The sequence below is a fragment of the Bos taurus genome, chromosome 7 (assembly GCF_002263795.3).
Source record: "Bos taurus isolate L1 Dominette 01449 registration number 42190680 breed Hereford chromosome 7, ARS-UCD2.0, whole genome shotgun sequence".
Taxonomy (NCBI): domain Eukaryota; kingdom Metazoa; phylum Chordata; class Mammalia; order Artiodactyla; family Bovidae; genus Bos; species Bos taurus.
The window spans coordinates 57,910,364-57,923,652 of record NC_037334.1 but is presented as its reverse complement, the minus strand read 5'-3'; the positions used below and the strand labels follow the sequence as shown (position 1 = coordinate 57,923,652).

Here is a 13,289-nt window from a genome sequence, read left to right as displayed (position 1 = left end):
TAGCTCTTTCTGCAGTAAACAGGACAGGAGCAAGTATGTCAACCTCTAAAGTCCTTTTAAAATTGATTTTTAAACCACCTTCTTCCATTTTTTTAATCCAATTAGGTTCATAGTAATGATAAAGAGAAACCAGAGGAGCTGTTTAGCATAAATTACCCAAGGCAGCATGTTGCCAGTAATATTCCATTCCGTGTTTCCCATTAGCTATTTATAAGTTTCACCTATTTTAATTTACTGAAATATTTGGGAAGCCTGATTCATTAGTAGAATGGAGGGGGACACATTTTCCAAAGGCGAGTGGTTTTGTTCAATAAGGGAAAAATGTTGAGGATAATAACATGCAGTTCACCGTTGAGTTATGTGGCAAGGCTTGGGGTTGAATGAACACTGAGCTTGAGAAACACAGACATGTGGCAACATCTAAGTCAGATCTCCTCTCAGCTCCTGTGGGTGACTCCTGTATATGAATGCTCAAGTGACACTGTCCTGGAGAATTTGCTCAAAGAACCTCAATGCCCTCATGAGTACATTTAACACGGGAGCATCAGTACCATCACCTATCAGTAAATTGAGGCTTGGGTTTGAATGTCCAGTATCCACCCAGAAATAGTTTTTTTTCTTTTTTTTTAAATTTAAGCCTTTAATTAAGAGTCATGCATTTATGACAAATGCCTAATAAGACCTGGATTTGAATTTGTGCACACTATTTTCTCAAGCCTGAATCTTTAGGCTCTTGGTCACAAGATCCTAAAATGCAAACCTGCCCTCCATTTTCCCTTCTTTCCTTTCTCTCTCTCACACCCTCTTTTCCTCCTGTCCACCTTTCTTCTTTCTCTTGTCCCTTTCTCCACACCCCCTCCCCTTCATGTTCTGTTCTCTCACCATTTATTTAGTTCCTGCTGTGTGCACTTTGCATAATCGATGCTAAGGGAAAGCCAGTTAAAGTCTCATAGTTCTCCCAATGATCTGCATGTCTTCTCTATCTTAATGTCTGTTTTTTTACTCATGATGGGAAAAGGAGAGGGAGAGATCTGATCCTAATAAGCTGTGTGTCACTTTAATATCTCTGAGCCTGTTTGGCCCATTTCCCTGCCCTGGGCACCTCTCAGAGATTCTGGGAAGATCTGATGAGTTATAAAAGGCCAGTGAGGAGTGCAGATGCTACAGTTCTGTGTTCTTTGTAAAGGATTGATATGCATCTATATGGACATCAGCATCGGATGACTCACTCCTAAGGGCGTCTAAGACATCCATTAGACAGAAAATATTATAATATCTATTGATTTTAAAATCATGTTGTTGGGACTTGCCTGGTGGTCCACTGTTTAAGACTCCATGCTTCCACTGCAGGGGGTGTGAGTTCGATTCCTGGCCTAGGAAGTTCTGCATGCCATGTAACACAGTCACCTAAAAAAAAACTCGTGTCCTACTTCAACTTGCATTTCTACATATATTTTATGATGTACACCCTATGTCCATGCAGCAGTTTATGTATATAATTTACAAATAAAAGTATGTAAATATTGGAGGTGCCAGTATTTACCACCAGGGGTGCACAATCAAATGGCATGAGGCCACTGAGCTAAAGAGGAACCTGTGGTCAGCATAGTCCTGCCCTCAGCCCACTTGGACATGGTCTGCCTGTCCCACCTCTCATGATCCTGCTCAAAAAAAGAAGGGACTGGTGAATTTTCAGTTGGCTTACGTGATTTAATCTTTGGTGTGTGTGTTTTTTCCCTTCTTACAGAGTAAAAATCAGGTTCATCGTAGGGGTGAATACAATGTTTACAGCACATTCCAGAGCCATGAACCCGAGTTCGATTACCTGAAAAGTTTAGAAATAGAAGAAAAAATCAATAAAATAAGATGGCTCCCTCAGCAGAATGCAGCCTACTTCCTTCTGTCTACTAATGGTATGTGAAGGTGACTTACTTTGTTTGGTGTTTTCAGAGATATAGTCAGCAAACTATATATTTCAATCTCTCTTAGCCTCCATTTTCCTTTTCACCTTGCAGGCTGTTGAAAAACGTAGAAACCATACTTGCAAGATGCTTAGCAGAATGCCTGACTGAGAATAGAAACTCAGTAAATTGTACTTACTCTTTTTAAAAAAATAACAAATTTATGACCGAATTCTGTGAGACTTGTTATCTGTAGTTTTTGACAAATGCAGATTATTTCCAGGTGTTTTTGGAATGTGACTTCCTGTCTTAAGATTCACCGAATGTTATTGTGGGAACACGTTTCAGGAAACAAAACATGCTGTCCCTATATGTTTGGCACACTCGATAGAAGTTATTAATCCCTGAATATATATGGGAGTTTGGAAAGCAGATGTCTTTGACACAAGCAAGCTCTCTACTAGGAACGTAGGTCAAGAAGAGAGGAAGGAAAGTAGAGAAAGTGAAAGTCACTCAGTCGTGTCCAACTCTTTGAGACTCCATGGACTATAGTCCGCAAGACTCCTCTCTCCATAGAATTCTCCAGGCAAGAATACTGGGGTTGGTAGCCATTCCCTTCTCCAGGGAATCTTCCCAACCCAGGGATGCCATCAAAAAAATGGATCAAGTAATAATGGTTTCTTCTCTTCTTCCCTCCACACTTTTCTTACATCATTTATTGGTTTGGGGAGGAATTGATATAAATGGATCAGAGAGAGAGGATTTTAGGGGTTGCATAGAGAACTCAATTCTATACTAATCTTTAAGCCTTTATACAGTGGAATTACCAACTCTAAAGGTTTTTAATATCCTACTTGGAAGAAGCCATCTATGCTCAAAACAATTCAGAATAAAATCAAATACAAAAGGGTGCTAATTGAATAGCATAACAAGAGGATTAGTACACATAAATTAAACACCCTCTGCCAAACAAATAAGCTGGAAAGAGGCTTATTTCATCATCCTCTGTGTGAGTCTTTGAGGAGTATACATTTAAGCATAAATCAAGAAACATTGGGTTTGCTTTTTGCCTATCTCCAGCACTTATTGAGAAAGGGTAATGCTCATATGTCAAGATAAAACATAATGCAGACTGTGTATATACAATGATCAAGCCTATATTAACATTTTTAAAGACTGGAATGAAAAACACTGAAAGATTTTTCATGTAATCTTATGCATTATGAGTGACTTGTCAATTTGTTACTTTTATTGTTTTCATTTTCTAAGTTCTTACAATTTTTATTTTAATATTATGGTAAAAGAGGGAAAGTTTTTAATGTATATGAATCCCCCAAATCCCTCAAATGTAAGAAGCCAGTGTATAAATCTATAAAGTAATGGTTCTGAAATAGCCAGCGTAGGGTTATTCAAGCATAGCTTATCTCAACATGACCAGATCTCCACTCATCTGTTCCTCCAGATTCCAAGTAATTTAATTCTTCCTCATAACTGTATTTATTGTTTTGTTTACATTTTTGTGCTAGTTGTTCAGTTGTGTCCAACTCTTTGGGACCCCATGGACTGTAGTCCACCAGGCTCCTCTGTCTGTGGGATTCTCCATGCAGAAGTACTGGAGTGGGTTGTCATTCCCTTCTCCAGGAGATCTTCTGATCTTGATATCCCAAAAGTGAATGTGTTTCAAGTTCTTATCTTTTAGTTTTGTGTAAGTTTTACTCAAAGGCTCAACAGACTCAACACAACTTAGAATGGAAGAAACTTCTGATGATTTTGACTTAATTACTTCAGGCAGAGAAAAAGTATCTGATTATCTTCTCTAGGCTAGCTTTGTATTATGAAATTTAGCCTATTGATTATTATAATAAAAGTTAAAGACGTAAAAGGCATATTAACTACTTTGTGGGGGGATGGGGAAGAAACCAGTGAAATGCAATGAAGATTAATTATATAGCATCATGTTCTGTTAATTGAGTTTTTAAATAGTTTTTTGATTAACAAGGATATTATCTTCCCATTTGGGATGCTATTTCATATGCCACCAGCATCTCAAAATGATTCTTAGAAGACAAATCCCCATGCTCATATGTGATTTTCTTTTTTATACTAATATTGAGGTTGAGAATTCCCCTTAAGCCAAATAGGTTAACATGCAGAAATTAATGGAAGACAATCGGAATTACTGTACAAAAGAGAAAATGAAGATAGATGATAAGATTGTGCTTAAAGGTGCCACAAGTAATGATAAACTACTCAGAGAGCCAGCCAAAAGGAAGAAAAAGCCATTACTCATGGTATCAGCCACATGTTTCTCAGACTTTTTTATCCACAAAGCTTCAAGATACTGAGTCAAGAAAAATTGTGATAATAAAGTCAAGAATGACTCCAGGCATCCTAACCATGGGGAATTGAATTGAATTCACCATCAATTATCTTGAAAAAAAATTGTGCTTATCTCATTATAGCTGGGTACAGTTTTTAATCTTCTGCTAGAATACAGTCCCAGCTTTACAGTTTTTAATGAAAAATAAAACCAACATTCAGTTGTGAAGCTAGACCTTAAAATTATTTACCAGCTGAAGACAAATTTTTTACTGAGATGTCTCCTTCTATCATAATACCTATGATTAGATGAAAATGTATACTAAACTTGTTTTTCATGCTATGAAAGTAATAATTGTTCACTGTAAAAAATTTAGAAAATTCAGAGAAGCAGAGAGAAGATAAGGAAAGTATTCCTATACAGAGAGAACCACTATTAATGGCTTTTTAAAAGGAATAGCAAAGTAACATGGATAAATCTGTTTCTTACCAAAAGTGAGACATATTCTATAACTTTGCAACCAGATTTTTAATTTAATAATATAACACTTAGTAACAGGAATACCTTTGTAATTGTGAAATATTTCTCCTAAAATACTGTAACATTTTCAATGACTGAATAGTATTCCATTGTATGACTTTTCTATAGTTTATTAATGTCTCCCATTCCTAGACCTTTAACTAATTCTCAGTTATACATTATGTGGAGATAGATGTTGGTATAAATAGATAAATGACTGGGGGAAAGGCATAGTATAAGCTGTGTATAGTATGTTACATTTATTAAAAACAGTTATGTAATTCCACATCCAATAATATATATAATATAAGGATATACACAAAATTTTCATAATAGTTGTTTTTGTCTAGTGGAATCGAGAAAGTTTTATTTTATTTTTTTACTTTTATATTCATTTTCTACAATTCTATGTACCAGTTTTACAATAAAATGAGAAATATAAATCTATGTATGTGATATTATTATAGGTTTGTACCCCTCTTCAAAAAATGCATAGAAAAATACTGTGACTGTATTATTAACTGAACTGTAAACTGTTGATAATGGTGGTTAATGATGGTGGTCCTGGACTCGAGGGATTTTAAGAATTTTTATTCTTTATGTTTTACCTCTAATTTCTGTCTTTCTCAGTATAGTAATTTATCATTCATAATAAGAAAAATATGAGAATTGTCTTGCCATTAGAATGGAATACATTCCAAAGCCAAGCAATAGAAAATAATTGGTACTAAGATTCACTGATTCAGGTTCCTCTAAGCTCTAGGAGAAGGCAATGGCAACCCACTCCAGTACTCTTGACTGGAAAATCCCATGGATGGAGGAGCCTGGTAGGCTGCAGTCCATGGGGTCGCGAAGAGTGGAACATGACTGAGCGACTTCACTTTCACTTTTCACTTTCATGCATTGGAGAAGGAAATGGAAACCCACTCCAGTGTTCTTGTGTGGAGAATCCCAGGGACGGGGGAGCCTGGTGGGCTGCTGTCTACGGGGTCGCACAGAGTCAGACACGACTGACGTGACTTAGCAGCAGTAGCAGCAAGCTCTAGTAGCTAATCTAGTCTGATCTCTGATTAGTAGTTAATCAGGTGACTATATAAATATGGCCCAAGTTTCATTTTCCCACCTTAAAAAGCAGGTCATTATGCAGTCTGTATTCAGGAAGGGGAGGACCAGAAGAGCATTGAATAGAAAGTTCTAAATTCAACCCAGCATCTAGGAGAGGCTTCTTTGCCTTCTGTCCTAGTACAAGCTGGGCTGAAAGCACAGATCGTACCCTTAGCAGACTTGACAGGAGTACCAGCAGATACAACCAGCCTGCGTGATGCTCACATGTTAGGAAGCGGGGGCCCTTCTTTGTTAGAATAGCCAGATTATGGCAGGAAGCCCACTTCACCATGCGGTTGGTGCTCTTCAGACTGCTGAGGACAGGGCACTTGCAGAGGGAAGATGGAGGAGGGAGGTGAGGAGCAGAGAAACTAGGGAATCCTAACACAGGCAGGGGAAAGGGGCGGCTTTCCTCCCCTCTGCAGAGCCTTGCGGAGAGGAAATAGGATGTGCTGATGTCATCATGGGATGCAGCTCATGCTGTCAGCAACATCTTATTATTGCAGAATGGTTGCCCAGTTTCCTCATGCCAACAATAGCCGCCATCTGTGAGCCATTATTAGTCGCTCAGTCATGTCCGACTCTTAGCGACCCCATGGACTGCAGCCCACCAGGCTCCTCCATCCATGGGATTTTCCAGGCAAGAGTACTGGAGTGGGGTGCCATTGCCTTCTCCATTAGAAACCCAACACTGGGTTAAACTCTCTACATGCAGTCTTCCATTTAATCCTCAAAGAGTCCCATGAGAAAGACATTTGCTTTCCCCAGTTTACAAATAAAGAAACTGAGGCATAGAGAAGTTAAGTATCTCTGTCTGTAAGATTGGACTATTAGGGACATACTTATACTAAAAAATTACTCCTGTTTCTGCAATTCAAACTGAACTGGCTGTTCGGCCCCTTTCTCTGCCCTGTCTGCTACTCTCATTTGCGTGTCACTCCAAGACCAGTTAGGCACCTACTGCGTGGGGACCCCAGTCCCCGGCCACAGGGTGGCTGGAGTTGGAGTGGGAATGTGGCCCAAGGTTGTCTGCTTTCAAAGCCACCCTGTGCAAGCACAGAGCAAGACACAGAGGAGGCGATGGAGTCCCTGCCATCTGCCATCATGGAGAAAAATGAGAATAGATAGCGAACGCAGCATCTGATAAGGAAGGCCTACAAAGGCATGCAGTCACAGGCATGATCTATTTGACCCAAATCTGTTTCCTTAAAAAATGGATTAACACATGCACACTACTATATATTAAATGGGTAGCAAACAAGGACCTACTGTACAGCACAGGAAACTATACTCAACATTTTGTAATAACCTATGAGGGAAGAGAATCTGTAAAAGAATATATATATATGACTAAATCACTGTGCTGTACACCTGAAACTAACACAACATTGTAAGTCAACTCTACTTAAAAAAAAAAAAAACATAGAATGGAAGGCCTGCAAATAGGGCGTGCCACCTCCAGCTCCCCTGAGACTCCAGCACTTTCACTCATTCCCCTGGCACTGACTACCTCCCATGAGCATTCAAGTCCTCGCCTCTGTTTCATTTGCTATAGAGAATGACAGGGGTCAGGAAGTGGTGTAAAGTCCTGAGACAGTATAAAGGTGAGAAAAGTCACTTCCAGCAGGGGACTCAGAAGAGAGACTGCAAGAGGAAAGCATTCAGATGAATCTCCTTCTCATGTTACTTCCCTGAGTACTGCTAGCAAGATGCACTGTATACATGAGATGCATTCATTCATCCACCCCATATTTGTTGAACATCCAAGATGGTTGGATGGCATCACCAGCTTAATGGACACGAGTTTGAGCAAACTCCGGGAGATAGTGAAGGACAGGGAAGCCTGGCGTGCTGCAGTCTATAGGGTTGCAGAGTCAGACATAACTGAGCAACTGAATGACAACCGTCATAGGTGCTTGAAGGTGTACTTAGGAACATGACAGACTGAATCCCTATCTTCGATGATTTTATGTTCTAGTGAGGAAGGCAGGATAACGAAGTTGCTAGGTAGTAAAGTGTACTCTGAAGAAAAATAAACTAGGAAGAGGGGATGGAGAATGGTGAGGGAAACATCTTTCTGTAGGTTAATTAGGAAAGGCTCCTCTGAAGTTGGGACATAAACAGAGCAAAGTGAAGGAACAAATCTTGTGAAAAGAGGGTAAAGGGCTTTCCTGGCAGAAGGCACAGCTAGTGCAAAAGCTAGTGCAAAAGGCAGGAGTAGGGTTAGCCCATACAGGGAGCTGTAAGGAAGCCAGGTGGCAGAAATACAAGAGGTGGCAGGGAGTAGGGTGGACAGTGAGGCCATACAGCGTGAGGCCCTAGGGTGCAGGTCATGGAGGGCCTTTTGGGTCATGCTAGGGACAGTGTTAGTGAGGGGGGATGCAATCATTGGACTTACGTCTCAGGGTTATTGTGAACACTGAATAAATTCTCCATGGCAAGTGCGAACATGGTTGTATCTTTAATTCTATACATGTTGTGGCTACTCTTATTTAAGGTTCAGGGCATATTTTTATTGAATGAACCCAATTAATGTGTAAGCTATAGCTTTAACAGTCCATTGTCAGGGAAGCCATTTCGCTTAGCACAATAAATGGATTTCTTTGGAAGCATGAACTCTGCCCTCAAAGACCTTGAGATGTGCACACTGTAGTCCTTGACATGAGCCAGCTTCCATAGCAGTCCCGTCCACTGACCTCCACTTTTCCCTGCCCCACCACCCCCACCCCCATCCTGCAAAAAAAAAAAAAAAAAACAATAGACTTCTTTATGAGCTTACTCTCACTGTCATTGTGGTTTGCTCCACAGATAAAACTGTGAAGCTGTGGAAAGTCAGCGAGCGTGATAAGAGGCCAGAAGGCTACAATCTGAAAGATGAGGAGGGCCGGCTGCGAGATCCTGCCACCATCACCACCTTGCGGGTGAGCACAGCTGTATTTCAGTTTCCTTGGCAACCAGGGTCAGGGGAAGGGTCAGGGGAAGTCTGGCCACACACTGGCTGCTATTGAAGGTTACGAGTCTCAGGGGTGAGGGAGGGAGATCAGGCAGGAGCCCAGGCTACATGAGTCTCTGGTGGCAGATGAAGGAGCAAGAAGGCACCATACTGTGATGACTATAAGGCCACACATTTCCTTTTGTCACCAAGGCCTTGCCCACAGGACCTCAGCCTGCTCCCTTCATCAAAAGCGTCTTGAGCATCTTCAAGGTACAGGGATGGGACTACTCATATGGGAAGTTGGAATCTTGTGATGCAGGACATGAACTTTTAAATCAAACAGGCACAGGCCTGGATTTGAATTCTGCCACATACATAGTCACGTTCCTTTTTCATTTTTTGTTTAATTTTTATTGGAGTATAATTGACTTACAATGTTGTGTTAGCTTCAAGTGTACAGCAAAGTGAATCTGTTATACATATATCCATCCTTTTTTTAGATTATTTGCTCATACAGCCCATTGCAGAGTATTAAGTAGCATTTCCTGTCACATTCTCTTTCTGGACTTCAGTCATGCAAGTTATTTTTCGTCTCTCTGTCTGTAAAACAGTGAGCCTAGTGCCTCACCGTGTGTGGACTTCTAAGGCTAAAATGCAGTATGGATGGAAAGCCCTTACTCCATGGCTGGTACTCCAGAAATGATCTCTATTCTTAGTCTAGGTAGCTTCCTCCCTGCCATTCAGATGTGCACAGTCTGGTAAGAAGAGAGGATGTGTAGGACTAATATGTAAATATTTATAACACTACACAGAGTGAGATAAATGCAGTGAGAGTCAGAGCTGCAGTTTGATCAAAGGAGAAAGAAGTTATGTTTGGTTCTGGGAGACCAGGATAGGTCTGGCAGGGAAATGGTGTTAGAAACGGATTTCTAAAAGCTGACTTTTAAAGGATGGCCCTTTAGATAAAGAGTAAAATGATTTAGGACTGGGTGATGACTTTAGTTTTGGAGTGCTCAATGTGAATGTTATAGCAGGCAGGTTTTGAGACCAGCCCTGGCTCCAGGCAACTTCCTGAATTGGGTAAAATATGTGCTTTCAGATGCCAGCAGCTGTACTAAAGACCAAAACCTAGGAAAAGAGATGTAGAAGTTGTTGTTTAGTAGCTAATTCATGTCCAACTCTTTTTGCAACTCCATGGACTGTAGACTGCCAGGCTCCTCTGCCCATGGAATTTTCCAGGGAAGAATACTGGAGTGGGTTGCCATTCCCTTCTCCAGGGGATCTTCGCGACCCAAGGGTCAAAGCCATGTCTCCTGCATTGGCACACAGATTCTTTACCAATGATCCACATAGGAAGCCCAGACACAGAAGTACTTGTGGGAAAAAGAGGTGTTTCCCTGTGTTTAGAGACAGATGTGGGAACTGAATGATCACTGAGTTCCATGATTATGTGGCTTGTTGGTTTGTTCATTCATTCATTCACTTGCTCATCTGTTATTCAGCAAATGCTTTTTGAGCACAGACTCTTTGCTGCCTATAGACCTGGGCTGTTGCATGTGTATGCAGTAGTGGTTGATACCTGCTCTGCCATTGAGCTTCTTCTGGGCCAACAAACATTGGTGGGCCAGAAACATTCTGGGCCAACAAACTGTTTCCTCCTGTCTGCCTGTGCCTTCAACATGGAGAATGGCCATGGACATCCACCTTATCAGACTGGGTCAATGCTCTAACTGCTCAGAGGTTTTGGAGACCCAAAGGCAGAGTAGTGAAGAGTATGAACATTGAGTTGGTCTGTCCTGAGATAGAATTCTGGCTCCATTCCTCTCTGGCTGGGGCCTTGGACACATGACTTAAGCACCTCGTGCCTGCCATATCATATCTGCACAACAGGGACGAGGGATGATCACTACTTCCTGGGATTGTTGTGAGGATTCAGTATTGATGGTTTAGTATTGCTCTCATCAGCAGCATTTTCATGGGCTCCAAAATCACTGCAGATGGTGACTGCAGCCATGAAATTAAAAGACGCTTGCTCCTTGGAAGGAAGGTTATGACCAACCTAGACAGCATATTAAAAAGCAGAGACATTACTTTGCCAACAAAGGTCCATCTAGTCAAGGCTATGGTTTTTCCAGTGGTCATGTATGGATGTGAGAGTTGGACTGTAAAGAAAGCTGAGAGCTGAAGAATTGATGCTTTTGAACTGTGGTGTTGTAAAAGACTCATGAGAGTCCCTTGGACTGCAAGGAGATCTAACCAGTCCATCCTAAAGGAGATCAATCCTGGGTGTTCTTTAGAGGGACTGATGTTGAAGCTGAAACTCCAATACTTTGGCCACCTGATGCGGAGAGCTGACTCATTTGAAAAGACCCTGATGCTGGGAAAGATTGAGGGCAGGAGGAGAAGGGGACAATAGATGATGAGATTGTTGGATGGCATCACTGACTCAATGGACATGGGTTTGGGTGGACTCTGGGAGTTGGTGATGGACAGGGAGGCCTGGTGTACTGCGATTCATGGGGTCGCAAAGAGTCGAACATGACTGGGCGACTGAACTGAACTCATTACCCCCTAGTGATAGTAGGTCGTCTACATGTTTGAGAAAATTCCTATTTTCCTTTTCGTATAATTTTTATACTGTTGTCATCACTGCTTAAGGTATTGACTGATGTTTACTAAGTGGCAAGCACAGTGCTGGTGATACAGAAAGAGTAAGACAGCATTTCACCCCTCAGGACTTTGCAGTCCTATGCGGGAAATGGATCAGGGGGCCACTGGGGAGTTTATAATGTGAACTTCTGCCCAGATGTTACCTTGCCCTTGTTCACTTTGTGGATGGAGTTTCTCAGGTGCCGCCTCCAGGCTCCACTATGGATTCCAGCTATCCATGCATCCAGTGAGATTTCATACATCTGTTTAGCCTCTAGGAGAATTCCATTCCCATGATAAAGAGGAGAGAATGACTCTGTAAATTTCACTTGCACAGAGATTGTCCCCAGAATGACACAGCAATGTTATAAAGTGGATTTATACATATCAAACATGGAATGAGACCCTGACAGGTGGCTGGGACTTAGAAAACCCCAGTTCTGGTTCTTGTGTCTTATTAACTCTCTGTGGGCCGGTGAACTACCCTGGGCCAATGAATCACATTTCTTCTCTCCACACTTAGTTTCTAAGCTACTGAACAGAGGACTGCACAACGGCAGTGGTCTTGCAACCATTATAAATGGAGCCAGTTATAAATGGAGATTCCCAGGACTCAGTCCCAGTGATCCTCTGCAGCAAATTGAGGGGTCCAGAGGGATTAGTATTTTTATCATGAGCCCCTGGTGATTGAGACAAAGGGATCTGTTATCCCTGGACTTCTAGCATCTCTAAGGCTCTTCCAGGCTTTAGTTTTTTATGAGCCTCTGTTACTTTTCGATCATCTCAACAGTTAATATACCAATTCATGAAATGCATTCATTATCATATTGTAAAACTCTCGTCTACCTTCCTAGGCTTTCCAGTATCCTCATTTCAGTGTAAATATCCACACTCCGGCATTCTTTCAGTGCAAACACTGAAAAGGCCAGCCTTCTTTCTCTCTGATTCCAGTGGTAGAAGAAGAAACACCAGGCAACCCTGAAAACCATTGTTTCAGAACAGTAACTCCAAACAGAGAATAAGCTGATGTGATATTAATCAGACCATAATTTACTAACATGCTCTGCTCTTGAAATTTGCATTGCCAGCAATTGTGGCTTTTTTTCCCCTTCCCTGTCCTGTGATTACCTCTCGTTCACTTTCATAGTTTCCAGTTCTACGTGGATTTTGAGAGTGAGAATATTTAATAATACCCGACAGCTAATTAATCCTCACTGAGTAATGAACCTGCTATGTTTCAGTGCTGGGAGGCTCAGCTTTTCAAAGTACGAGTGTGGTTATTTTTTTTTTTCCTTTTTTCACGCAAGATAACCTTTCAAATCCACTCACTCATTACCCACAGAGACTATGAGAAGCACTTCTATGAACCCTGTATCTCCTTCTAAGTATTATAACATTCAAAGTAATAATCATGATGAGAGTTTAATAATAACACCTTATAAGCTGTAAAATACCATTTTTATCACAAATTGTTTACCTAATTCCCTGATTCATCTTCAGACCAGTCAGTGGGGAAGGCAGGACTGGTATTTGGCAGGTGGAGATGCTGGGAGCTAGTATTTCTTGTGCACTGACTGTATGCCATGTTGCACACTGTATCTGCATTGGCTACTTCATGAGGTACAGTTCACTGTTAAATTCCGTTGGACCTGTGAGCTTCACAGAGTTTCAGTAAGACGTCCGAGACCAGGCAAGGCTAAGCATCAAACCCTGATCTACAGGACCCTGAACCCTTAAACCTGATGCTGCCTCAGAGAGGGAAATGACTTACCCAGTGTCTGTCACCTGGGTACTTCCAAGCTGGGACTAAAGATCAGGAGCTATGACTCTTCAACTTGGACACGGACACTGGGCCTTTAAG

General features: G+C 41.3%; 1 protein-coding gene across 14 annotated transcripts in view; it reads left to right on the top strand.

Annotated features, from left to right (window-relative positions):
- Positions 1–13,289, top strand: part of PPP2R2B (protein phosphatase 2 regulatory subunit Bbeta) — a 509,482-nt gene that overhangs the window by 382,029 nt on the left and 114,164 nt on the right. For all 14 annotated transcript variants that reach the window (NR_073586.1, NM_001272085.1, XM_059888050.1 and 11 more), the window contains 2 exons: positions 1,748–1,913; positions 8,653–8,765. Coding sequence is in view for 12 of the 14 variants with exons in the window: in NM_001272085.1 (NP_001259014.1) it covers positions 1,748–1,913; positions 8,653–8,765 (279 nt within the window). In the remaining 2 variants the exon portion in view is untranslated. The remainder of the gene's footprint in view (positions 1–1,747; positions 1,914–8,652; positions 8,766–13,289) is intronic.